At 38.2% G+C, this 26915-nt stretch overlaps 1 protein-coding gene across 3 annotated transcripts in view; it reads right to left on the bottom strand.

Annotated features, from left to right (window-relative positions):
• LOC122790141 (vascular endothelial growth factor receptor kdr-like) overlaps positions 1-20161 on the bottom strand; it is a 674216-nt gene extending 654055 nt beyond the window's left edge. For 2 of the 3 annotated variants that reach the window (XM_044057728.1, XM_044057729.1), the window contains exon 1: positions 19881-20161. In XM_044057728.1, the coding sequence (XP_043913663.1) occupies positions 19881-19974 (94 nt within the window). In that variant the 5' untranslated portion in view covers positions 19975-20161. Of the gene's footprint in view, positions 1-11747; positions 12572-19880 lie in introns of those variants that run through there. The other variant, XM_044057730.1, reaches the window with a different exon arrangement.
• Between the last annotated feature and the right edge of the window lie 6754 nt (positions 20162-26915).

Genomic DNA, 26915 nt, shown 5'->3' with positions numbered 1-26915 from the left:
GCACCCCAGCTGGGAATCGAACCGGAGAACCTGTTGCTATGAGGTGGTAATGCTAACCGCTGCACCACCATGGCCACCCGCTGTGCTATATACAGCAGTAGTTTATTTTGTTTATTTACTACTCCTTTATTCTCCAAAGACAGTATTAATGACACTGCGGTCCCGTTCCCTTCATCGGCTCACCTGGATATACACCAGTATGAGGTGGGCTGGCAACCTTGGCTAGGTTCAGTGAAATATATCACTGGCCATATTTTAATTTCCTTAGTTTTCTTTGAGTTAACAAAAGCTATGAAGTAAAACATACAGCTCTGTGCTACTTTAGTCAGCAGAAATAAGACAGTTTTGTCCTTTATGTACCAGTTGTTGTATGACTAGCACTGCCGTCTGTATGATTGTTAGTTATAATAAAGGCTGTTGGAAAACTGGCTGCTTTCCTAGTCAAAGTGATACTGATAGTTTTGTGCTTGGTTTATGCTACTGCATCTACAGCTTTGTTTTAAAACAAACCAGTACAGTTACTAGTATCACATTTTAAATCATAAAAGCTCTAAAATTCTTAGCATCCAAACAATATAGTCATACACTGACAACTCAATTTGAAACAAGTAAATATTGAACTAGATATTAATCACCAATGTCATGCCTTCATAATTATAATTGCTCCTGATTTATTTTCCATTATGTATCATTTTTTCAGCCTTAGTATTTTCTATATTTCAGTTATTCACTAAATCAGCCTTACAAAACATAAACAGTTTGGCAATCATTTATTCAAAGGTTCTGAGGTAGTTCCTAGGCATGCAGTCCATAAGACCATTGAGAAGTCTTAACACAGTTTTCTAACTGTCCCATAGGAATGTCTGGTAAAGTGATTTGCCCACATCCACATATCAGGCAGATTGAGGCATCAAACCCTGGATCACACAAAGTAGGTTATTAATTGATAAAACCCTTAATTCTCAGTGCAAACTGGCAGATGCATGTTAAGGAGCACCCCACAGACTGAACTGCACATGCACTTTCATGTGTAACTATTTATTGCATATATTCACTCTTTCTTATAGCTGTCATGGTTCTGAATGTTAAAACAGCTATACTACCATATCCAACGCACAGTGCTCTCAGCATATGTTGTACAAAGGCATTGCAGATTGAAAGAAGATGGCCAATTAATATGAAATTTGAGGTACTTCATATGTAAATGTCAAAGTAGGATAAGCTGTAGGGCACTGCTCTGTGCATATTGGGAATGACCAGAGGCAAATATTAAAAAAAAACAAGTCAAATCCTGGCACTAGTTTTATGCACTTATAAAAGTCCTACCCACAGTCTCCAGCCCTGAACCCTGTCCTTTCTATCCACAAGCAGTCCTAGTAGTGTAGTGCCTGTCTCAGTGTCCTAATTCTGGTAGGAAGCATGTGTATAGAATGGTTAACATTGTAGGAATGTTCCCCTCACCCCTTAGAATCATTCAACTAACATTTAACAAATGCTTCATTCTTTCACTAGTCCTCTTCAGCATTTCCTGACTACTGTGTGCAACAATACTTTATTGTTGTCAGTCTTTGTGTTCCACCCTTCATAAAGCACAACAAAAAAGAATACCCCCTGTGATTACCACAACCTTCATTTTACCGCCACAGTTGGTAAGTAACTGAGCGAAGAATAACTGCTTGCCTGACATAGGAAGAGGGGCTCTGTTATTCTTTTTTTTTCTGCAATGTCTCGAGGTGTCATTGTGCAATACAAGCCTCCAGTAATGCTGTCTGTATATTTAAAGGTATCTAGGAATTCAGTGATTGTGTTAGGTGCTTTAACAACATTTAGAAATGAGTGTGCAGTTCATGGAGATCAGGGGTTTCGTTGCTGGGGACTTCAACCCATTATTTATCAATTCATCATAATCAAATGTCAATAAATAAATAAACGAGTGTCAGGAAAATCTAATGATATGAAGGGATGCAGCACATTTATGGGGAACCTGAACTCATACCTGGAAACGGGCACTGCATTACTAGAAATATAATATTACCTGTGGTAATAATGGAGTCTGTGGAGTCTGAGGATAACCTGCATTACAATAAATCTTACCTGTACTAATAATGGTGGCTGTGGAGTCTTTTGATAAACCCGTATTACAAATATTACCTGTATTGATAATGGGAACTGTGGAGTCTGACGGTAACCTGCATTACAATGAATATTACCTATACTATTAATAGGGACTGCAAAGTCTCATGATAAACCTGTATTACAGATATCACCTATGGTAATAATGGGGACTGTGAAGTCTGATGATAACCTGCATAATAATAAATATTACCTACGCTTTTAATGGGGGCTGCAGAGTCTGACGATAACCTGCATTACAAATATTACCTATAGTAATAATGGGGACTGTGGAGTCTGATGATAACCTGCATTACAAATATTACCTATAGTAATAATGGGGGCTGTGGAGTCTGATGATAACCTGCATTACAAATATTACCTATAGTAATAATGGGGCTGTGGAGTCTGATGATAACCTGCATTACAAATATTACCTATAGTAATAATGGGGGCTGTGGAGTCTGATGATAACCTGCATTATAAATATTACCTATAGTAATAATGGGGGCTGTGGAGTCTGATGATAACCTGCATTACAAATATTACCTATAGTAATAATGGGGGCTGTGGAGTCTGATGATAACCTGCATTACAAATATTACCTATAGTAATAATGGGGGCTGTGGAGTCTGATGATAACCTGCATTACAAATATTACCTATAGTAATAATGGGGGCTGTGGAGTCTGACGATAACCTGCATTACAAATATTACCTGTAGTAATAATGGGGACTGTGGAGTCTGACGATAACCTGCATTACAAATATTACCTATAGTAATAATGGGGGCTGTGGAGTCTGACGATAACCTGCATTACAAATATTAGCTATAGTAATAATGGGGGCTGTGGAGTCTGACGATAACCTGCATTACAAATATTACCTATAGTAATAATGGGGGCTGTGGAGTCTGACGATAACCTGCATTACAAATATTACCTATAGTAATAATGGGGGCTGTGGAGTCTGACGATAACCTGCATTACAAATATTACCTATAGTAATAATGGGGACTGTGGAGTCTGATGATAACCTGCATTACAAATATTACCTATAGTAATAATGGGGCTGTGGAGTCTGATGATAACCTGCATTACAAATATTACCTATAGTAATAATGGGGGCTGTGGAGTCTGATGATAACCTGCATTACAAATATTACCTATAGTAATAATGGGGGCTGTGGAGTCTGATGATAACCTGCATTACAAATATTACCTATAGTAATAATGGGGACTGTGGAGTCTGACGATAACCTGCATTACAAATATTACCTATAGTAATAATGGGGACTGTGGAGTCTGACGATAACCTGCATTACAAATATTACCTATAGTAATAATGGGGACTGTGGAGTCTGACGATAACCTGCATTACAAATATTACCTATAGTAATAATGGGGACTGTGGAGTCTGATGATAACCTGCATTACAAATATTACCTATAGTAATAATGGGGACTGTGGAGTCTGATGATAACCTGCATTACAAATATTACCTGTAGTAATAATGGGGGCTGTGGAGTCTGATGATAACCTGCATTACAAATATTACCTATAGTAATAATGGGGGCTGTGGAGTCTGATGATAACCTGCATTACAAATATTACCTATAGTAATAATGGGGACTGTGGAGTCTGATGATAACCTGCATTACAAATATTACCTATAGTAATAATGGGGACTGTGGAGTCTGATGATAACCTGCATTACAAATATTACCTATAGTAATAATGGGGGCTGTGGAGTCTGATGATAAACTGCATTATAAGTATTACCTGTACTGATAATAGGGACTGAGAAGTCTGAAAATGATATAAATACAAATATTACCTACTGTATTAATTGGAACTGTGGAGTATGAATTGCATCCTTAAACAAGGAAAAAGATGAGCACATATATGGCTAGTCTTTTTTAAGAAGAAATAGGGGTTAAGTGCTACTGGGGACGTACCTCTCAACTGTCAGATTTTCACAGAATGTCCAGATTCTTGCCTCATATATTTGGTCAGTTCCTTATGCAATTTGTGCTTTTCTGGCAAATCACAGAGCACTAAAGTGACTAAATAATAACATACATTTGACTTTCAGACTTCATATCCTTCAGTGAATGCATTCTAGCACAAATGTTGCAATATTTAAAACCTGGCCCTATTTTGGGCCTTTGCCCCCTTATTATTTTAGGCTTTGTCTAGATTTCTTGTGCTCAGAGGTTGAGAGATGTATCTGGGGAATTCCAAAACGTAGTAATGTTACAAACATTATTTATGGAACTCATTAATCCTGACAACCTGAGGACCCAGCAAGGTTACCTGATAAGTAATGCAACTTGCTTTTAGAAATCAAAAGGCCAAATGATGTGTGCATAGGCTCTAAATTTTATTTAAAAGCTTATGTAATAGAAGAAAAAGGGAGAAACTAAATCATCATATGGCGTTTGGGGTGGGGGGGGGGGCTTCCACACCAAGCTAACTAGCTCAAAATTAATATGCACACATTTTGAATCTGTAATAACTACATGTATTATCTTCTACAACATGCAGGGAATGCTGTTCCAATGATCCAATGATCATTGTATGAATTTCATTATTTGTAGCACTCAGTAGAAAATATGGAAATTATTTGTCTACAATATTGCCTGCATTTTCACAAGACAAATTCAAAATTCATGTACTTAGTGACACTTTTCAGTATCCAGAAAATGTTAGATTTTCTGATGCAATAGATTTCTGTGCTGCTGACACATTGTGTAATATGCACTTCTAATGGCATATGCATATAACCCTAATCTTCTCTCAAAGCTGTCTGTTTTACAAAAATAAATGTTTACACATGAATGCACAGAATTACTACTATGAATTGCAGTGGTATATTAACAACTGATAAAGACTTTTTTTTTTTTTTTTTTTTTTACAGTTTCTGTCCTGTAATAAGTTTCTAAAGACCATTGCAAAATATTTTCAAAAGCATTAAAATAATTTGGTCTTGAAACAAATTAAAACTGGTGGGTGGGTGTGTGTGCATGTGAATACATGTGTGTGTGTGCTTGTGCATCTGAGCATGTCTGAGGATCAGAAAACATTGACATAACTATGTTTTTTTCTAAAACAGGGAATTGATATTAAAAATGTTCAGCGTTTCATGACTGAGTGATATGGGGGTTATAGAATACCAAAGCTTATAGGACAGCACCAACTTCATGAGTGATGCTGAGTTTATTATAGGTTTTAAGCAAGACACATGATGTTTAATAGTGCAAATTATCTGGTTTCATACATTATATTTTATGTAGAACATGGAGCGTAAGAATTGTGCTCCAAAATCAAGATAAAAGACATCCTTGCTAAGCACCTGTATAATATCAAAGAGGGGCATAACAAATGGCTTTCTCAGCTGTTATGCTCAAGCCGTGCACTAGAGCATACACAGTAGCCACAAAGCAGAGCATCAGGAAACTAAGCTGTAAATCACTACTGTTTGCCACACAAAAAAGTCAAACTGAAGTGTTTAACAGCTTCTAAAGTATTTTAAACAATAGAGGTTTATTGGTCAATTTTTGGGATTTGACAATAAAGGTCATTAGGAAAGTTAAATGTTTTGAAAGTAGAGTGTATAGGAAAGAAGCTTTTGTCAACAGCTATCTGCATAAACAAAGTCATCATCTTATGTTCGTGAAATGAAATATAAGGGGTCACTTCATTTAGATTATGTAGGATGACCAGCAATAATCACTGTGTGTATTTAACGGAGCCTGTTTTTAAAAAGTCTGTTTTCAGACAGGAGATATAATAATGATTTTTTAGAGAATATTATGGCTAAAATATCACTCATGCAGAATTATAAATTCAAACCTATCTCGAAAGATAGTCACACAATTTTTAAACGGGATGAAATTAAGCAGAGCACGAGTAAATTCAGTCATTTTAGCAGGTTATTTTCTTTACCAATGTACAAGGACGTGAGTATTATAAGGGACATTCAAAATGAAAAACGGAAAATTATTGTAGGTAATAACGATTGGCAGCAGTTGTAGGTAACAAACCGACATTTACATATAAAGGTGTGAATAGCTTAAAATCTATGTTATAGAATTCAAATAAAACAGGAAATATTAAGAACAACATCTTAGGGACTTTTACATGCAATTTGTGTTAATTTTGCAGATATGTGACAAATAAAATTATTTATATTAAAATCTCCACAAGACATTTTGGGCTAGGGGCTACTCTGATTGCAGTTCAAATGGTATAGTATATATTGCATTATGGAAACCTGTAACAGTTTTTACGTATGTAAGACTATAAGGAAATTCTCTAAAAGAGTTTACAAATGCATTACTGCCATTAAGAAACATGGTCATAGTAATGCCTTGGCTAAACATTCTTTACAATATGTTGATTTTAATACGTTTACTTTTTTGTCTTGTACAGTGTTTCAGTTATCCCGTTTAGAGGGGATTACAATATTTGGAATGCAAAGAGACAGAATGGTAAATAAGACTTGGTTCTAATAAGAAACCAGGGTTAAACAAGTATATAAACATTAAATGTTTTAAATATAATGTATAGCATTCATTTTGTATTGTAAATGTTTAGAAAATATATATTTATATATTTTTTACATATTTTTAGTTTATTCAGATGAATTGTTGGTTAATTAAGATTTGTCATAACTCAATTGGTATAAAATTAACGATGAAGTAAAGTCATTCAATCTGAAGGAGTTCTGGTTAAAATAAAAAATAAAAACACTAAAGATTTCCTTATATATATATATATATATATATATATATATATATATATATATATAGATAGCAAATGAAACAAAACTGTTATCCACTGATACACAGGCGCACGCAGACACACACACACACACACACACACACACACACACACACACACACAGAATCCATGTCTAGTTTTCTGTCCCTCACCCACACAAGTAGCTGCATAACCTTCAGCCCCTCTTATATAGTGAACTTTAAGGTCACTCCACCTCAGACAAGAGGGAAAACCCTTTAAATCTCTATAGTGGGATGTTTTATTTTATCCAGCAGTAGATTTAGGCCCTTTGGCATACTAACAGCAAACATATTCTTTCAGCAGCAACAAAAGGATTCCTTTCTTTTCACAGGGCACAGAAAGCATGTGTTCTGTGACCCATGAAAGCAATACCTGTAGGGGAAATCAAAGATGCATAGCTTGAGAGTAAGGAAGGCAAGATAAAGTAGCGTATTGTTTTACTGCAACCTGTAGCCTATCTAAAAGTATAAAGAAAGACCAAGAAGATGAATAAGCATGATCTGCCAGCAAAATTTGCATCATTATATTTTATTAGCAGTGAGAAGATTCATATTGCAAAACTAGGACCGTCCTGCAGCTGAGACAGTCCACCTGACCTGGAAATATATGTATTCTCATGAAAATGTACTATTACTAGCATTTTATGTAATGGCGGTGTATTAAGGAGGTTTTCGTGGGATAAACAGAAAAAGAAAACAGCTGATGTGGCAACAAATGCATAGGGAAGTGTGTAGCAGCCTCATCCTAAGGTAACCAATGTGGTGGGGGACTGAAGAGAAAGAGGTTCTCGCAGAGGGCAGCATGGCAAAGCATTCAAAGCTGGCACTGTAGTCGCAAGAATGTATGGAAACACTTTTAGTGAGACCCAATACTATTATTGTTGAAAAGCACTTTACTGCTAATGGAGTTTGCATTTTTCCCCTCTGTTGTATGACCATGGAGTTTGCATATATAAATTTGGGGGTGTGACGCAAGGTACAGCCATAAATGGTACTTCCATCTTGTATTAGCTTCCCAAAAACTGTATTGCTGCCCAGTGAGACAAAGAAAAAGGCAAATTCAGTTTATTTAATATTAAGATAATAGCAGCTATGTCACTCAGGTGGCATCGAAGGATAAATAACTAAGTACTGCCCAGCTGACCTAGGTTTGATTAGCGGCTTGAGAGACAGACTGAGCAGATAAGCGTGCCCCACAGTGGGGGGGGGACGGGTGCTCACTGGTGATGCTCCATAAGTGGAGGTGTGCTCCAAAGGGGGGAGTTGGTGTTTTCACAGATAGGGAGTGTAGGGGTGAAGAAAGGGAAAAGTGTATAGGACATATAAAATAAACCAACCCCCATGAATGGAAGGACAGATGTCCAAGCCCCAGGATGCCCTTAAGATCCACAACTGGCCCAAGCAACAACAGAGCAAGTCTGAGTGGATAGAAAAACTATAGTAGTCCCGGCATGGACATGGGGTACTGGGGGCCAGGTCAGGATAAATGAGGACCAGGGGGACCAAAAAATAAATAGATAATAGTTACCATAAGAAGATGAGGCATGAATTGTCAGTGGGACAACATAAAGCTCCATGATAATGAGAGGGGGTATAACTAAGAAAACAAAACAGTAGCATATTAAAAATCTGAATGACATAGTAGCCTCATGTATGTGTGACAATGAATGCTGCTTGGACCCGAGAGCTTTGGTTATGAGAAACGCAGTGTATTTAATAGGGGGTGAAATGCATCTATATAAAAATCAGCGTAATGGGTAATTAATTAATGCATATATTTGGTTAGAGGGATGGAACCATTGAAGTGACCTGGGGGGGGGGGCATATGCCTGGATATAATCTGGGACAAGTCAGTTTCATCCTACAGAAATCAAGATAGTGCCTGCATAGCACAATAACACACTTGCATTCATACATACATGCATATTAATTTCAGTTACATGATAGCTAAATCGAAATAATCACTCGAGTTCCAGCAAGGATTGTCTCATGAAGAAAAACATCAGTCTCAGTATCGCCATGCATAAATTAAACACTGTTTACTTGGCATTCTCAGTTTTACTACAAAAATGGCAGAGACAGTGATACTGTCAGTAGTCATAGAAAATTAGTGTAAAACATTTCCAGGTTTTCAGTATGACGTGGGTGGATGTTACAATCACAGTGAAATTAAAAAGCCACACCTAATCAAGATGTATTGCTAAATGGGTGTAAGTGTAAGGAGGAGGAATTCTAAACTACCTCTGTGTAACTGCACCTACCTACTCACAGTGTGAATCTCCATCTGGCCGTGGTCATATTCTACTACTCTTTTCTGCTCCTTTTTTTGACGACTTTTGGTAAGTCATTACCTACAGGTACTGCTTACCGTTTAACATTTATAACCAGATGATAAACCATGCACACCACTTTACACTTTATGGCATATAGAATAGGGCTGCCTATGTGACTGAGTATCTGCTTACATCTGCCCAAACTTATGGGAACCTTGGACCTGACAAGTCCAAATGTCCTGCACCCCACCTGGCATTTTCTTACAATATCTGTGCTCTCACAACTAACTGGGCAAATCCACTGTGTGCTCCTTGAAGGAGAACTAAAGTAAATTAAACGTGTTTAGGTATTATTTTGTACAGGTGCACCACTGTCCCATTACACTTTAGGGAAACTAACTTTAATATATGAATTTATAAGTTAGCAGTTTTAGCTAATTTATATTATTGTTTTACAACCTTTGCTATTTCACTGGCATTGATGAGCTCTATGTACAATGGCAAAGGATTAGCATTTTAATACCTTAACTAAATAAATAAATACAACAAATGCCCCAGAACCAATAGAAAAGCCTGCCAAGTATAAAGAATGCAGCTAAAGCAATGTTGTTACAAATGTTAGTATGTTTCTCTGCTGATTGCCAAACATCTTTGCCAGAACCACATTCACATGTGATAGACACCATGCTTCCTGTACTGCTGATACTCAAATATGACTGGTCCTTCTATTATTATTATTAATTTGTAATATTATTATTATTCATTAGCTCCTAATCTAATCCTATTGTCATGTTTTTGATATAGAATTTGTAGTTTTCTGGCTTCTATCTAAAAACATGGAAATTATGTTTAGTGAGCTTAACTAAATTACGTATGAAACAAATTGATCAAAAAACTTCGTGAAACCCATTCCATTCCCTCCTGTTTGTTTACAGAATGAATTGTATTACTTGCTCCTTTTGCCTTTGGTTCTCCCACTGATGATGGTGCATCCCAACACGTCCACTTAAAAGGTAGATCTGGTGCAGTCTCAATGGTTATGCTGTTTCTGGTTTTCATTCCAAGAGACAGGTGTCACTATATGTAGTACATCTGTTTCACAGCAAAACGTCAACACCTTCCTAAAAATATCATTGCTATACCACTGGATATCCTGCATTTGTATTGTATTTTGTTTGTGTTATACGAACGGTATTCTGTTATAATGTTCATTACAACACGGACTGAGCATGCCATTGGTAAAGAAATGTGAATAAATAAATTAACAAAAAATATCTCTAAATCAAAAGAGTGCTACTTTCGTGCCATGGGCATTACGGTCTGCCCTGGATATCCATTACTTTTTTAATCACGCTGTTGCAATATGAGGTAGCTTCAGCACATAAAAGCAAGGAAAATGGCATCTTAGCAGATGTGGATGGTGTTGATTTTAAAAGGGAGAAGTGCTAATGCAAATGGGAAGGGGATGGTGTCAAGAATAATCCTGATCATGGGTGTCCACACTGTGCAAACAGACATACGGGGCATGTAGGTGGAAGGGTCAGTCCTAACTACAGTTGTAAAAGGAAGGAGGTGAGGGGAAAAAATAGGTATGCATCCATACTAGGGGGGAAATGTCATAGATGGGGTCATTATGGCAGCACAGATGTTTAAAGAAGTAATGTTACAGATACAGACATGTGGCAGTATACATGCATCTGTGTCCTTCACTGGGAGGGAATATCGATTACAGATGGCTGAAGCAGATATGTAGCACTGTAGCAGTGTCATTTTTCACAGCTTCAGCTATGAAATTATGGTGACACTAATAGAATTGTAAGGAGGACAAGGTGACTTGGTGTAATATTTAAAAGGGAAGTGAAAGGAAAGCAAGCAGGCCCATTATACCATAATCAACAATTTTATCTTGCAAAAAAGTTCAGATTATACACTGTGTTGCCTACATGCTACTGTTGTATACTTTATCTACTCATAGGCTATGTATATGTTGTTAGAATGACTAAAAGTGTCTATAATGATATAACTCTATAGAATCGCCCAGATGTGTAGTATATCTTGTAACCTAGTTTATGGTCTATCACCTTCTTTTTGGGTAGTATTGGACTAGAACATATTTGTATTGTACTGTATGTGGAGCTTTTCTCCCCGGGCTTCCACTGATAGTGGGTTCTGTAGACCCAGTCGGACTAACCCGCTAAAGAAATCTGAAATAAATAAATAAATCTTTAGTATATGGAATCAATAACTCATTTGTTATGCTGATCTGGAGATGAACGAGGCAATAATCCCCACTGAGCTGTTTTTAATGTGCAGTATGCTGCAACATGGGGTGTTATTCTTTGCAATCCAAAATATACTATACTGTGATGCAAGAATCCTGTTGCTGATAGATTACCTATGGATAAGATTAGCTGCAGTAAAATATTACTTTGAAAATTACTGAAAGAACATAAGCACACCAGTATAGCTGTTAGCATCTCAGTTTGATTTTGTATAAGCACAGTTGATAGACAGTCATTTGAAACTCAGTAAATGCTATGAAAAATGTAGTTATCCTACCTGGGAATATAAGAAGGCTGATAGTGATTATGCATGCAATATTGAAAGGTAGCATTCTCTTTCTACTGTAGTCCATCAACAAACAGTCTGCTCAAATAAAGGTTAATTTGTGCCAATTGTCTTTTTTTTTTTTTTTACAGGAACAAAGTTCAATTTAACAACCACCTCCTGGGATAGATACCGAAGTCCTGTCTTCCTTAGATGCTCGTCACCACTGAGAAGTCCAGAATGAATGAAGGAATTATCCAGTTGTCCTCCTGAGACAAGGTCTGTCTTTTGTAGGAGAAAAATGAGCAGTGTTTTTCAAAACCTGTGACTTAATTTTGTAAATACTTTACAGCATCTCTATTTTGTATGCATGTATTCTCCAATATATGATTATGTTCTTTAATGGATTAATCCAGATTTAGATATAAGTAAATAGCTGCCTACAGTGTTTCATTAAACAAACTGTTTAACTTATTTTGAAATATTTATCACTTTCAGGGGCAAACACTTCAGAAATTAGTTTTGCTGTTTCAAGGCTGCTTCAGATGTTGTGATATGCCCAACGTCTGGCTTACGACCAAAGGCTCTGAGGCTTAAATAGATGTTACAAACAGCTTGTCTTGCTTCCTTTTTTTGTTTTTTGATTCAACCTCAGTAGTTTAATCCTGTGTATAACTTTACCAGTTTATGGAATGCCTTCAGATTTTAATATTTCCCCTTGAGATTAAACTGCTGTCAAAACAATTTCAAGAAGTGCATATTTTTTTTTCTTTTCAATAGTCCTGCAGTGAGGTTTGAACCTCTTCCCTCTCAGTGGCTCTGGAATGTCACTGTAGGACTGCATTTTCTTATAGTAAAGGAAAGAGGAAGGAAGGCGCGTCATTATAGTTACAGAGGAAGCACTGAAATTCTTCTGAACCTGGCAGGAACTACAGTTTGCAGCAGCCTTTTGTGAAGTTTTCTGAAGGATAAATCCAGGCACTTTGTGTGTGTGTGTGTGTGTGTGTGTGTGTATGTGTGTGTGTGTGTGTGTGTGTGTGTGTGTGTGTGTGTGTGTGTGTGTGTGTGTGTGTGTGTGTGTTGATGTGTTTACAGTGCCCTTATGATGACAACAGGCTTAGAACCACCCACACAACTTATTCTAATTTTATACACTTCACTAACTCAACCACACTTCCCTTCCCTTACAGAAGGATGAGTTGCAAAATCGAAGTTCACCAAGGGTTAATGGCTAGAGGCTAAAGACATCACAGGAGTTCCAAACTGTAGAATGATTTAAGCACCCCTTCTTCTAACTCATAAGGTCAAATCAGTTGGCATGGAAAGTAGCAGAAATTAAATAAAATAAGCAGTTTAGCATGACATTAAGCCCACATTATGCAACATAGAATGTGTGTTTCAAACCTCTAAAAAGAGTAAAGACAATTAGCTGAAAATTACCTACAGTGCCATCTGGACTGTTACAATTAATGGTCTAGACAACATCATACACTGAACTTCTGAAACAGTGCAATGAAAAAATTAACATTGGACATTTTATTTTGAACCAGTATAGTCCGTAAACTCTACTCTGGAATTGTATTTCTTCTTTGTTAAGAAATAAGGCTGCAAACAAAGGTTTGCTGTTATTGCAGAGTCTGGCATGTTTCTTCTAGAACATAAATTACACTCTGAGGAAAACAGCCATGAATATCAGATTTTGATTAATTGAAAAGAGTCTTAATGTAAACTTTATTTTTTATTTGTAGAAGTAAGGCAAAATATGTGATATGAAAAAGTTGTAAAAAAAATACAAATGCATATTAACAGACTGCATTACAGTAACAGCGATGGACAAAGATTGACACAGATATTTTAAATTTATATGATATTGCCACCCTATCTTATATACAAGTCTTTTTTTAACTTTTATCTTTTTATAATGTAGTTCTTAGGACTGGCACAGTTTTCCTGGGTAAACTACAACATAAATGTGCCTGTAACTATTGAAGCACTGTTAGAATAAGGCAATATGAAATAATGCACTTATGAATAATGTGCCATGCACTGTACAGTTAGTTAAATAGGCCATCATAGTGTAGAGGTAAATGCAAAAATAAAACCTAAAGAAATGGATTACATTTGTGTTTTCATTATCAGACTCAGCCTGCATCCAAAGAGGAAAAGCAATTTAACTTCCTTGTCTTCCAAATTAATTAATTAAATGAATGCATCAGTCAATTAATTAATGAATACATATACTTCTAGTCTATTAGTCTATAAGGTTCCCAAAAGAGACCACCTATGGAATTAAAATAATAACATAATAACCTACTTATCTCCTAGAAACTTTAAAAACTTTTCACTCGAGTGAGCTCTCCATGGTTCACAAACAGCTCTTGAGACGACTCTCTTAATTTAGTCTTGATGGTATTCAGTAATCCAGTCTTAGACTTCGAGACTTTACCATAAAATGGTTCCAAGAAGAACAGGTACAATTACACTAATTTTTTTTTTCCTTCTGCTCTCTACTATTGGAGTGTAAATGGCAGGAAGTTTTGTTCCAAGCTGCCCCCAACCCTGATAAATGTATGACACATCTGAAATCTGTTTATACTCATTTTTTCCCTCTTCATGATGATCATATTTCCTTGAGGGTATCACAAACTGCAGCCAAACAACATACATTATAAATTGTGTTTTTTGGATGTTTTGATAAAATACACTTCTTAGAAGGAAACCGGTGTGAGGCAGAGAGTTGTCCTCAGCCTGGGGTGTACTAATATCAGAGCTGATTGCATCACTTACATGGAGACACAGAATTCAGTTACCTTTAAAGGTGGGGGGGGGGGACTGCCCCTTCAGACATTATTTTTGTTTTGGATCAATTGTACTTCTAAACACTCATTTTCTGTTAAACATGGTGGCCCACAGTCTGTCAGATGTATATACTTAAATATTTTGTGAGGTATATAATGTGTATGCTCTTGCAACATTTGTTCTTAAGGTATAGGATGTCTACCCATGACTGGTCTGGAAGTATAAAATCAGCTTTATACTACTTAGGGTATTAGTTAGTGACCCCCCCCCCCCCAAATGGCTATATTTCCTTGAGCACTCCAGGGCTGACCTTCTGGCGAAGGTAATATATTTGCCAAAGCTTAACATTGTCACTTGGTTTCAAACTTGGCCTCACAGATACCATTATCTAACTATGCACTTGCAGTATTAGTGTAATTACCATCCACATACACTTCTAACTTACTAGTCTGTATTATGAATCTAGTGCCTTTTTCCTCTGTTATTACTTGCAGCTCTTTACCAAAGTTTCTCAGACAGAGAAAACTGTTAATACTAACTCTGAGCACCACTGTATTTGCACGACTCATCAGATTGCCATTCTTGAAAATGGTAGATGGCCAAGCTGTTGGAATTCAAGAAGCCAAGATACTATCAAGAATTAGTTTCTAATGTAAATCTTTAATGGGAAAAACATGCTCCTATAACAACATTAACTGGGTTTGGGGGTAAATACTGTTGTAACCAAAGCTGTAGTGAAAGGAAAAATTAGCTTTTACACATCACAGGCATTTGCTATTGTAGGGCCATTCTGTTCTCTTTAGCATATAAGAAGACTACACATCTTATCCAACAATATTTGTCACATGGTAAACAAAAGTGTTTTTTCAAGGGCTAATATAATTCTTCAGCAATGGCCGCGGTCCTTTCACATTGCATTTTGTTCTGCTCTGTATTAACTCCTTGAACCTGATCTGTTACTGTGTTAGTGCAATGCTACTCTTCTTTCCTGCAAGACTTTACTTTCCTTCTTGTGTTACTCAAACATTTCTACTGTTTCTATATTTTCTGCCTTGCTAACAATCATATTCTCCTGGGTCCTACATGAAAACATATACTATAGTCTTCTCAATTTTATCTGACTGAAAACGTAAAATAAAAACAAGCTGAAACCTTACTATACAGAATATGGAGGCTTCAAGATGCTAAACAGGTACATTCTTAAGAAATGGCTTTATTTTCTGCATTTCTCCTTTCATACTGCAAGAGATTAAATGTCATGTGACCTGACAAAAACTTTTAGGTCACCCCTGAAAAAAATAAAAAGAAGAAGCACAAAGCTATACATTATGATTTGGATACTTTTTCAGCTAAATGTTTTGAACTGAAGTGTGTGCCATCTGTTAGGAATGTTAATTCCCATCTCATATAGTTTATTCAATACTTTGTATATTATTCAACTGAGCTCAGTGATTCTTACTTAGGAAGTGCTGCCATCTTGTGGTGATGCTGCACGTACTTGCACTAAGCATGCTCCAAAATACTTAATATGTTTAATGTAGCAAGCAGATTGTCATTTTTGTTTGTCTTTTATCTCCTTTTAAACCACAAATATTAGGAGTTTTCCCCATATAATTGCACAGTGGAACATAAAACATTAATGATGATGGATAAAAAGGCTGTCGTATAAAACCACTGAGGAGCAATCAGTCAGCAGAGTTGATAAAGTAAACAAACATTGTCAAGCTGCATTTACTAAGCAGTATGCCTTACTGATAACAGAGGATATTGTTTTCTTTAGTCTGAAATGCCATGTTTTTCTTTTTTTTTTTTTTTTGTTATAGAACATGCTTGTATTAGACCAAATACACAAGTGATTATAGTGTTGTTTATGTGGATGGATGCAGTCTTACTTAAGAGGGTAAGGGACTCCTTAGATCTATCACTTGTATTTGGATGGAGAGATGAAATGCTTATAAAATTATACATTTGAAGAACGCATTGTCCAAAAAAATAAATAAATTTAAAATAATTAATGTCGAACAGATATTCCACATTGAACTCTAAAAACTCTGATGTCCCTCTGATGCCTTTTTTTTCTGACTTGAATGGTGAGGATGCAAGGAGTAGAGGTGGCGAAGGTGGATGAGTTTAAATACTTGGGATCAGTAGTTCAGAGTAATGGTGAGTGTGGAAGAGAGATGAAGAAGAGAGTACAAGCAGGATGAAGTGGGTGGAGAAGAGTGTCAGGAGTGATTTGTGACAGACGAGTACCAGTAAGAGTGAAAGGGAAGGTCTACAAGAGGGTAGTGAGACCAGCTATGTTATCTGGGTTGGAGACAGTGGCATTGACAAAAAGGCAGGATTTAGAGCTGGATGTGGCAGAGTTAAAGATGTTAAGATTTGCACTGGGTGTGACGAGGGTGGACAGGATTAGGAATAAGTATATTAGAGGGTCAGCCCAGGTTGGAAGGTTTGGAGACAAAGCCAGAGAGGCAAGATTACATTGGTTTGGACATGTACTGAGGAGGGATGCTGAGTATATTGGGAAAAAAATGCTAAGGATGAAGCTACCAGGTAACAGGAAAACAGGAAGGCCTAAGATAAGGTTTATGGATGTGGTGAGAGAGGACATGCAGGTGGTTGGTGTGACAAAGCAAGATGCAGAGGACAGGAAGAAATGGAAACAGATGATCTGCTATGGCGACCCCTAACTGGAATAGCCGAAAAACGATGACGATTTCAAACAATCAGTGGTTGAGGAGAAAGCTAATAAGATGTTGACTATCAATGGCAGGACCTTAGAAAATAAGGAGACAGGGTTACAAGAAACATTTATAGAACAGAATATGATGTGATGCAAGTCATGAAAACATAACGGTGTCACAGAATAGAGACAGGAGTGAGACTGACCTGGGAAATACAGAACTATGAAATATTAGAAATATGAAGAAATGGTATAAAGGCATTAAGGCGATTGCAAAGTAATGCCATCTGCGAGCATGAGGGAAAAAATTACACTAGAAGGAAAGTGGTGTCTTAGCAGATGTGGATGGTGTTGATTTTAAAAGGGAGAAGTGCTAATGCAAATGGGAAGGGGATGGTGTCGAGAATAATCCTGATCATGGGTGTCCACACTGTGCAAACAGACATACGGGGCATGTAGGTGGAAGGGTCAGTCCTAACTACAGTTATAAAAGGAAGGAGGTGAGGGAAAAAATGGGTATGCATCCATACTAGGGGGGAAATGTCATAGATGGGGTCATTATGGCAGCACAGATGTTTAAAGAAGTAATGTTACAAATACAGACATGTGGCAGTATACATGCATCTGTGTCCTTCACTGGGAGGGAATATCGATTACAGATGGCTGAAGCAGATATGTAGCACTGTAGCAGTGTCATTTTTCACAGCTTCAGCTATGAAATTATGGCGACACTAATAGAATTGTAAGGAGGACAAGGTGACTTGGTGTAATATTTAAAAGGGAAGTGAAACCGCCCATTTATGATAGCAATACAAAGACATATGGTGAAAGAGGAAAAAAAAAAAAGAAAACCTTATTGTCTATAATGGAACGAGCATAAGTCATTCCTGTAAAACAATTGAAATAGGGGGGCAATGTGTGAGGGCAGAGTATGTGTGTATGTGCTATATGTTAGTGAAAATGGGTAGGAAATTCAAGGAATCATGGAAACTAAGCTGGTGATAAACTCATATGCAGAAAGAGTGTTAAAAGTTTCTTTATGCAAGTCACAAGCAGAAAAATGGCAAAACCCAGGGAGCCTTGGTGGAAGCTGAGTGATGCGTAATATGGACGTATGCATTAAGCTAAAGTGTCTGACTGTTTGTTTTGGTGAAAATGCGGTGAGGATAAGGAATAATGTCTCCCAACATGATGTTGAGCATATAAGTGGACAGTATCTAGTTATCCTGATAGAGCTGCTTAGTTAAATCCATGGTGTTACCAGGTATTGTCCTATTAAGCACAGAGCTAGATACAGTCAAGAAAAGGTTTAAGGATACTTTTAGAATCACTTGAGAAGGGTAAATACAGACAGGGCCAGGAAATTGCAAGTGAGTATGGTCAGGCTTGGTCCTGGAAAAAAGCTCTGAAATGTTCATACTATAGGGTTCTTATGAGCTAGTAGTCTGATGACTGCAGCCAGAAGAATCGAAGAACAGACGTTATACCAGTCCGGCATAAGTATTTGTAAGTATTGCTACTATCTGTCATAGGCAGAATATATCAGGGAATATATTTTATGTAAGGTCTGCATGACCTCAGAAAACATTTTCACGTAAAAAGGTTAATATGAAATGGGATCCAGGAAGCAAAAGGCGATAAATAAGGAGGCAGCATTGCTAGGAAGGCAAAGCACTAGAGGGTCACTGCACATATCTGCACTGGTGTCTCTTTCCCTCTCTTTTATACAGAACCATTCGTGTTTGATACTGCCAGTAACTGTGAAGCAGATGAAGCCAGTTTATAAATGACAAGGCACCTTTAATAAGAGAGTGAGAAGTCCGGACTCCTGTAGAATCTTGACAGCTTATACAAATAGTGGGGAAAAGGCAGCTCACTGAAAAGTGCAGGTTTATACACCTGTAGAAAATGAACCTCAAACAACAACATTTTAGGTAGTATTGGGCACTGCAAAAGACATAACTGCATCACAATACATCTCCTGAGAATGAACCACTATGCTCAATGCAGAACAGGAGGAAGGAAATAACAGTGCTTAACTAAATGTACTCCCCGCAGCCTGAGGTCAGTGTTTCTCTACAGTGGTCGCAGAGTAGGCCTCACCTAGTGTATCGTATACAGTTCTGCAGCAGTCACCTGATGAAAGCTATGAAGATGTCGATGAGGATGATGCAGATTTAGATCTGTGTGTGTGTGTGTGTGTGCATATGTATATATATATATATATATATATATATATATATATATATATATATGATTCTGAATCTGTATAAAAGGGAAACATCATGTTAGTAGTTCAAAAATGTAAACAGGATATGCTTAAGTACAACAAAAGAGGAAGTAAAGCTCAGAGATGACTAAATATCACTGTTTAATAGTTTAAAACTCAAGTTGTATATAACATTTTTTCACCAGCTTCTGGCTGAACAATTTGCACTGTTACTTAATGACTCATTAACTCGATTCTATGGAGGTAGTCAAGAAAGGTGGAGTAGCTGAAGGAGTTTTGAGGGACCAGTGTAAATTCCAGCAGAACAGTGAGATGAATTTTGCCAGATAAAGGGCACGATCATCTATAAATCTGTTAAAGTACAGAGGCCAGCAGTTTCAAGTAAAGGCAGTAAATGCTATGTAAAATTCATCTGTATTTATGATCTTACCTTGGATGCAGACCAGAAGAATAAAGCTTAAATATATGAGGTAGTAAGGTGGCATGTCACATCCAGGAATAATCCTTGTACACTCTACCCACATTTCTGACAGACTGCAGAGCTATGCCAGTGATCACTTTCTCCAGAACCAAGGCTCAGTACAGATGGTCCCCTCCAAGGATATTAGAGTTCTTTCTTAATTATTTCTCCATCCTCTTTAAGAAATCCAATGTGATGGAAAGAGAAAGCTGTCCTTTTGTTGTACTGCAAGCAGGGTTACAGTTGGTTGCAAAGGGAGATGAGCTACGTTTTTCAACCTGCAATAAGATCAGAAGTGTTTTCCGAAATCTGTAACTTCATTTAATAAGCACTGCATTGGCTTTCTTTGAAAAGCAGGTAGATAACTGCTAAATTACTACCATCAATCTTGCAATTTTGTAATTTTATTCAATGCATAACTACTCACAGTAATTCACAAAACTATCAGACATAATTTAAATGCTATTTTTTTTCACTTCTCCATGTCACTGCATTCATTATATCCCTGCTGGGTCCACATAGCCACTTGTAGTAATTTTACAGTTTCTTCTACATTTTACATTTTGACCAGATCCTAAAACTTATTTCTGAACATGCCATGCTACAAGCCATGCTGTAAAATACCCATGAGGCTGAAATCCATTCTCTTTCAAAAAATATTCATCTTTCTGACATCTTAAATGCTATCTCAGAAATTCTTCTGCACTTTTCCTGTGGCAAACAAACCCTTCACTCACATATTTAGTTTTCTATAATTGTTCCATATTAGTCCACCACATAAATCTTCAACTTGTACATTTAGTTTTTATTCATTATGTGGCACTAAAGGAAAACTCAAGTGCCATCTACAGTTCCTATTATGTTAAAAATGCACATGCTGGTCTCATTTTTCTACAGTTCTACTTCAATCAGCAATTAAGGAATATCAGTGCTTTACATTGGTTCTCACTTTAAGTTGCCTCAAAATCTCTAATTTACACTACAGCATTGTTTTTGCAAACATTATGCCTTTATCAGGACAATCACAAATGACTCCAAAGAGTTTGAACAGCACTGTATCTGCATTAAAATTTGCACATTCTCATTTCTTGCCTGATTAGAAAGTTGCCCGTCTTCATATCTCCCTTCTCCCTTCTGCATTCTGCACAGTATCCTCCTGCCATCAGACATTCCCTGCAGTTGTATCTAACTCAAAGCTCTTGTTACTACTTTTTAAGTTGCCGGACTGCACCACAGCACTTATTAAAGCCTTCTTACATTACTGATGTGTTTAGTAGATTTTGGTATCACTTTATACATATATTAATTAGTCTGATTAAATGCTGGTTTATGTTCTTGTGAGTGAAATGTATTTTAATTCATTTAAAAGAATATTTGTTTTCTTACCCTGTGGAAGTTCCCTTTAGCATAACATGGTACTGCCCACCTCAGCTTCCCTGCTCAGGTAAGTAAACAGAGTTTTACAACTCTTCTAATTTTAGTTTAATTATTGTTAAAATGTTTTTGTTCAGTTCTACTAACAGTGATCAGGTACTGAAGAAATGTTCTTCAGTCTGTAGCCTTTTAAAAACTGGTTCCTGCTTTTTTCTGTAGTGAATTAAACTGCAAGCTATTTTTTATTTCATAACTCTAGACAGATTCAGAGGTCTGTCATTGGTTTAACAGCCAGTGCAGTGTTAATTCAAGTGTTACACTCTGTTAGGAATGCACTAGTCAAATGCTGTTTATAGACCCAGCATGTTTTTGGTTAGTTGTGCTCTTCAGGTCCCTCTTTGCAGATCATGGTGGTGTACTTCAGCTATTACACTTCAAACGTATCACACAGTAAGAATTATTATATGCACTGGGCATGAATGTTTATGATTGTGATTGGGGTTAGGAGGTAGGTGAGTTGAGGTTTACTTATTGAAAAATGTGATTTTTCAAGAATATATTGTGCTCTGAATTTCCAACTCTGCAAGGTATCAGTGTATGCCATTTATAATGCCTAGGCTTTCCTGTTTCAAAGGCAGTCTGGAATAACCCAATTACCCATTTTGTGGCACCAGACCACAATGAGATGTTCACAGAGGACATGAAATGGAGGTGTTCCTGCAGCAGGGTCAAACCTTTATTAAAAAAAAGATCTCATCAGACAAGCAAGGTCCTTTGATTGTTACTGGGTAATTTCTATTAGTCCATCTAGGTAGTGTAACTGAAGTGGACACAACAAATCACTGACTAATGTGATGCCATGACACATTGCTGCATCCTACAGTTTGGGTCCCTCTGTAGTCTCTCTTACCGGTGTAACAAGTGTTACACAAATGCCCATGTCCATTATCTTGTTCTTGAAAAGATGAGAGAGTTTTGCAATCAGAATTGTTGAACCCTGGATGGAATAATTCTTTGGTGTGACATGGAAAGTGACAACAAAGTAAAGGATCACCCATTACACAAACCATAGAAGTGGTCACCTATCTATGCCATATTAAAAGGAATCTGAGATTACTAAAAGCTAGCAGATAAAAAGGCTCCCATTAGAGCAGTAATGTATAGTTTGTCTGTAGTAATCATCTCATAAGCTCTTGAAATAAGTTAATTTTGACATGACATTAGACTGATTGCAACATCATCAGGTTTCTGTGTCTGATATGAAGAGACTAACTCAGTAAACAGTTCTGTCATGACTTATTAGTTTCACTGGTCCATTTCCATATAACCAGTTTCATCAGTGTTAAATGCCCTTCATGCTCATGCAGGGAGCAGTAGGTCAATCTGCTCTTGTTGGAGGGGGGGGGGGGGCATGGCTGCAGCTTTAAACAGTTCCAGATGTGAGTTTTGTTCAGTCTAGGCCAAGTCTTTGGAATGTCACCCTCATGAGGTAGCTTGAAGTCACGATAAGGCAGAGAACCCCCCCCCCCCTTTTTTGGTCCTCCTGCTTTCCTGGACCTTTCTGGACTAGTTTAAGACTTAGGGGAGTATAAGCAGAGGCAGATGCTATGTTCAAAAGGAGACAAGTGCCAAAAACAGTGCTAGGGTTAGACACGATCATGGGGGATCTTTTGGTATTCTGTGTGAAAAGCATAGTGCTAAACGTGTGCAGTTAGTTACCCTGTCATTGCGTAAATTATTTTATTTATTTAACATTTGTTTACTGGGAAAGAATGACTTGGAAGGAGCCAATTTTCAGCAGAGGCCCAGGGAGAAATGCTCCAGACACATGTCTTTGTAATGTGGAAGGAAAGTGGAGCACCTAGAGGAAGCCCACACAAATGCAGGGAGGACATGCAGACTCCCCAGCTGAAAATCAAAGCAGAGAACCTCTTGCTATGAGGTGATGATGTTAACCACTGCACCATCCGTTATTGGTTGCATGTTTACAGTTATTAGTTAATATTCAATTAAAGGTCACAATGGCTATCTTGATTTTGTCTGTCTGTTATTAGCAGAGCAGGTACAACTCAGAATTCTTACACCACCCTTTATGTAGTATCTCATTATTGACACATTAGCTATATTACAAACATTAATTATTAAGTCTATTCATGCACATTATTTTTTGTTAAAAATGAAAGTTTAATTTTAGTTTACTATGTTGTGAAATGCAGAGTTATTTCATTTTGTTAGAGAGTTGTTTTCACAAGCAGTCTCCTATTAATACAGTGATCTCAAATACCTTCTCAATGATGACTTGTATACCGATTACTTTCCTTCCACCACCATTCTCCCTCTCCTTTCCTTCTTCCTTATGTCCATTCCTCCATCCTCCTCATTCCATTTCCTTTCCTCTTTTCCTTCCATTCTTCATTCTTCCTTCCATCTTTCTCCACTCCTTCCTCCATCCATTCTCTCCTTATTCTTTTCCTCTTCCTTTCCTCCATCTCCTTCCTTCCTTCCTCCTTCTTTCCTTCTCTCTCCTTCCTCCTCCTTTCCTCTCCAGTCTCCTTCCATTCTTTCCTCCCACCTATTTTCCTGTCCTCCTCCCTACATCTTTTCCTTCATTCCTATATTTCTTTATTCTCCTTGTGTCCATTCCGTGCCTCTTTCATTCTCCTTTCCTCCTCCTGTGTTTCCTTGTGTCCTTGTGTGTGTGTTCCTTATGCCTGCCTTGTGCCTGTGTGTGTGTGTGTCTGCCTGTGTGTGTGTGTCTTTGTGCCTGTGTCTGTGTGTGTGGTGGTGGTGGTGTGTGTGTGGTGGTGGTGTGTGTGGTGGTGTGTGGTGGTGTGTGGTGGTGTGTGGTGGTGGTGTGTGTGTGTGGTGGTGGTGGTGGTGGTGTGGTGGTGTGGTGGTGTGTGGTGTGGTGTGGTGGTGTGTGTGGTGTGTGGTGTGTGTGTGGTGGTGTGTGTCTCCTCTCTCTCTCTCTCTCTCTCTCTCCTCTCTCTCTCTCTCCTCCTCCTCCTCCTCTTTCCTCCTTTCCTCCTCCTCTCTCTCTCCTCTCCTCCTCCTCCTCCTCCTCTTTCCTCTCTCTCTCTCCTCTTTCTTTTTCTCTCCTCTCTTTCCTCTCTTTCCTCTTTCCTTCCTTTCCTCCTTGTCTTGTGTGTGTGTGTGTGTCTTTTTTTTTTCTCTCTCTCTCTCTCCATCTCTCTCTCTCTCTCTTTCCTCTCTCTCATGTCCATTCTCTCTCTCCTCTCCGTCCATCTCATTCTCTCTCTCTCTCTCTCCTCTCCTCTCTTTCCTCTCCTTCTTCCATCTTTCTCATCCTCTAAGTCTCCACTCGTCCATCCATCTCTCTCTCTCTTCCATCTCTCCTCCTCCATCTCTTTCCTCTCTTTCTCCTCTCCTCTCTCTCTCTTTCCTCCTCCTCCTCATTTCTCCATCTCTCCTCCTCCTTTCCTCCTCTTTTCCTTTCCTCCTCCTGTGTGTGTGTTTCATTTGTCCCTTGTGTGTGTGTCCTCTCCTTCTCGGCTCCGTCTCCTTGTGTCCTTGTGTCGTGTCTCGGTCCGGTCGTGTCCCTGTCCGGTCTCGGCTCCGGGCCTGTCCTCTCTTTCCTCCTCTCTCTTTCCTCCTCCTCTCTCTTTCCTCTCTCCTCTCCTCTCTTCCTCCTCCTGCCTCCTCTCTCCTGCCTGCCTGCTTTTCTGCCTCTCTCTTGTACTCTCCTGTCTCACTCTCTACACTCTCTCCTCTCTCATATATTTATATATACTCTCCATGCATTTCTCCTCTTGCCTGCACTCCTCCTCTTTCTTTCCTGCTCTGTCTTTATCTTTATATACCACTGTATCTCCTGCTCTCCTCCTCTCCTGCTCTCTCTTTCTCTCCTCTTGCATCTGTGTGTGTGCTGTGCCTCCTCCTGCTGTGCTGTCTGTCTCTGTCTCTTTGTACCTCTCTCTCTCTCTCTCTGTGTGTAGGTCCTGTGTGTGTGTGTGTATATGTATGTATCTATCTGTATGTGCTCAAATATGTTGTGCATATATGTATGTGTATGTGTGTAGTGTGGAGTGTGTGTGTATATATATATATATATATATATGTATGTATTTACACGGGTCTACTGCTTAACATCGAAAATACACTTCTTTGAAATTAAGCAGTAGACCCTAAACTTGAGCGTAAATCCACTTAAACGAAAGTGCACTGTCGCAGAATTCTTCTACCCCAAAAAAACAAACAAACACTAAAACATGTTTTTGAAGGGGGGAATGCCCCCCCTGCAGCGCCCCATGTGGGGGGCTATGCCCCCACCCCCCCTACTTAAATATACCAACTCCGAGATCGCACAACAGCAGGGAAATCGGAATATTCCCATTCCGTGCTATAGTGTGCCTGCCGAAAGGCAATGTTCAAAGTTTCACTACTTCGAACAAGTGGACTCGGTGAAGTGGAGTTCGAAGTAGTGAAACTTCGAACAAAGTGATGGAACCTATATACACATATATAAATCCATAGATTTCAAAGACCATTCTGGTAGTTGACTGAAAATTCAAATACAGTTTTGTTTTATGTTTCATAGAAATAGTTTAATAGTTCAACTTGTAAGAATGATTCAGTCCAACAGTTCTTTAGTTAAATCACAGGGGATGTCCAATAGCATGCCAGGGCAAAATTTAAAACATTTATGAGTGAGCTCTTCTGTTTAAATTTCACAAAGCCTGTGCCTTTCTTGTGCCTTTTTTGTCTGTTTTCACTCATCACATTCATATTCCTCCCCTGTAGATGTAAAATGAAATTAATAAGAAACTGGTTAGTCAGTAAGACCATACCCACATGTATCCAAACTGTTTACTAGGTTCATAGGTTCATAGGTTCATAGGTTCATACTAGGCTATCTGCCCGAGGGCATTTACAAGCCTAGCCCATAGTTTTGTGGCTTACGCCACCCCTTTAGTATGGGGAACTATACCCATTATTTTGCTGTGCCTCTGTTGAGCAGTGACACTGAGGTAATCCCTGGGGTATATCTGCGATCTCCCATCCATTGGTCAAGATTTCTCTTGAACAAGGCCAGCGAGGTGCTCTGCCTCACATATACCGGGATTTTATTCCACAGCATAGGGAGTCTTTGGGTGATGAATCTATCCCTCCAGAGCGTCCTATTAATAGCCGTGTCGAGGTTTAAGTCTCCCGCCCTTGTGGCTCTGACGGATCTAGATTTTTTGAGGTGAAGCATATTCATCAAATCTGGGTTTGACATGGCCTTGTATGTTAGGCAAAGGTCACCTCTGAGCAAGCGGTAGCGACTGAATAGAGCTGGAGTTCTTTCAGTCGGGCAGCATAGGACAGATGTTTGAGACCCTTTATCCTTTTGGTGAGGAACTTTTGTGGCCTCTCCAGCTGCTGCAAGTGTCGGGTCAGATACATTCCGAATGGGGCATTGTACTCAATCATTGGTCTGATGAGTGATGAGTATAGGGAGACTATGACCTCCCTTGATCTAGATGAGAATCCCTTCATGATAAGGTGGGCAATGTAGAAGGTCTTCCTAACTACTTTAGCTACATGGGTGTCGAATGACAGACTACTATCAACCTGGGTCCCCAGGTCCCTGATAACTTCTTATATGCTCAGTGGATTGCCACCTATTTG

The sequence above is a fragment of the Protopterus annectens genome, chromosome 15.part0 (assembly GCF_019279795.1).
Source record: "Protopterus annectens isolate FY-2018-M chromosome 15.part0, PAN1.0, whole genome shotgun sequence".
Lineage (NCBI taxonomy): Eukaryota > Metazoa > Chordata > Ceratodontiformes > Protopteridae > Protopterus > Protopterus annectens.
This window is presented reverse-complemented; position numbering and strand designations above follow the sequence as displayed.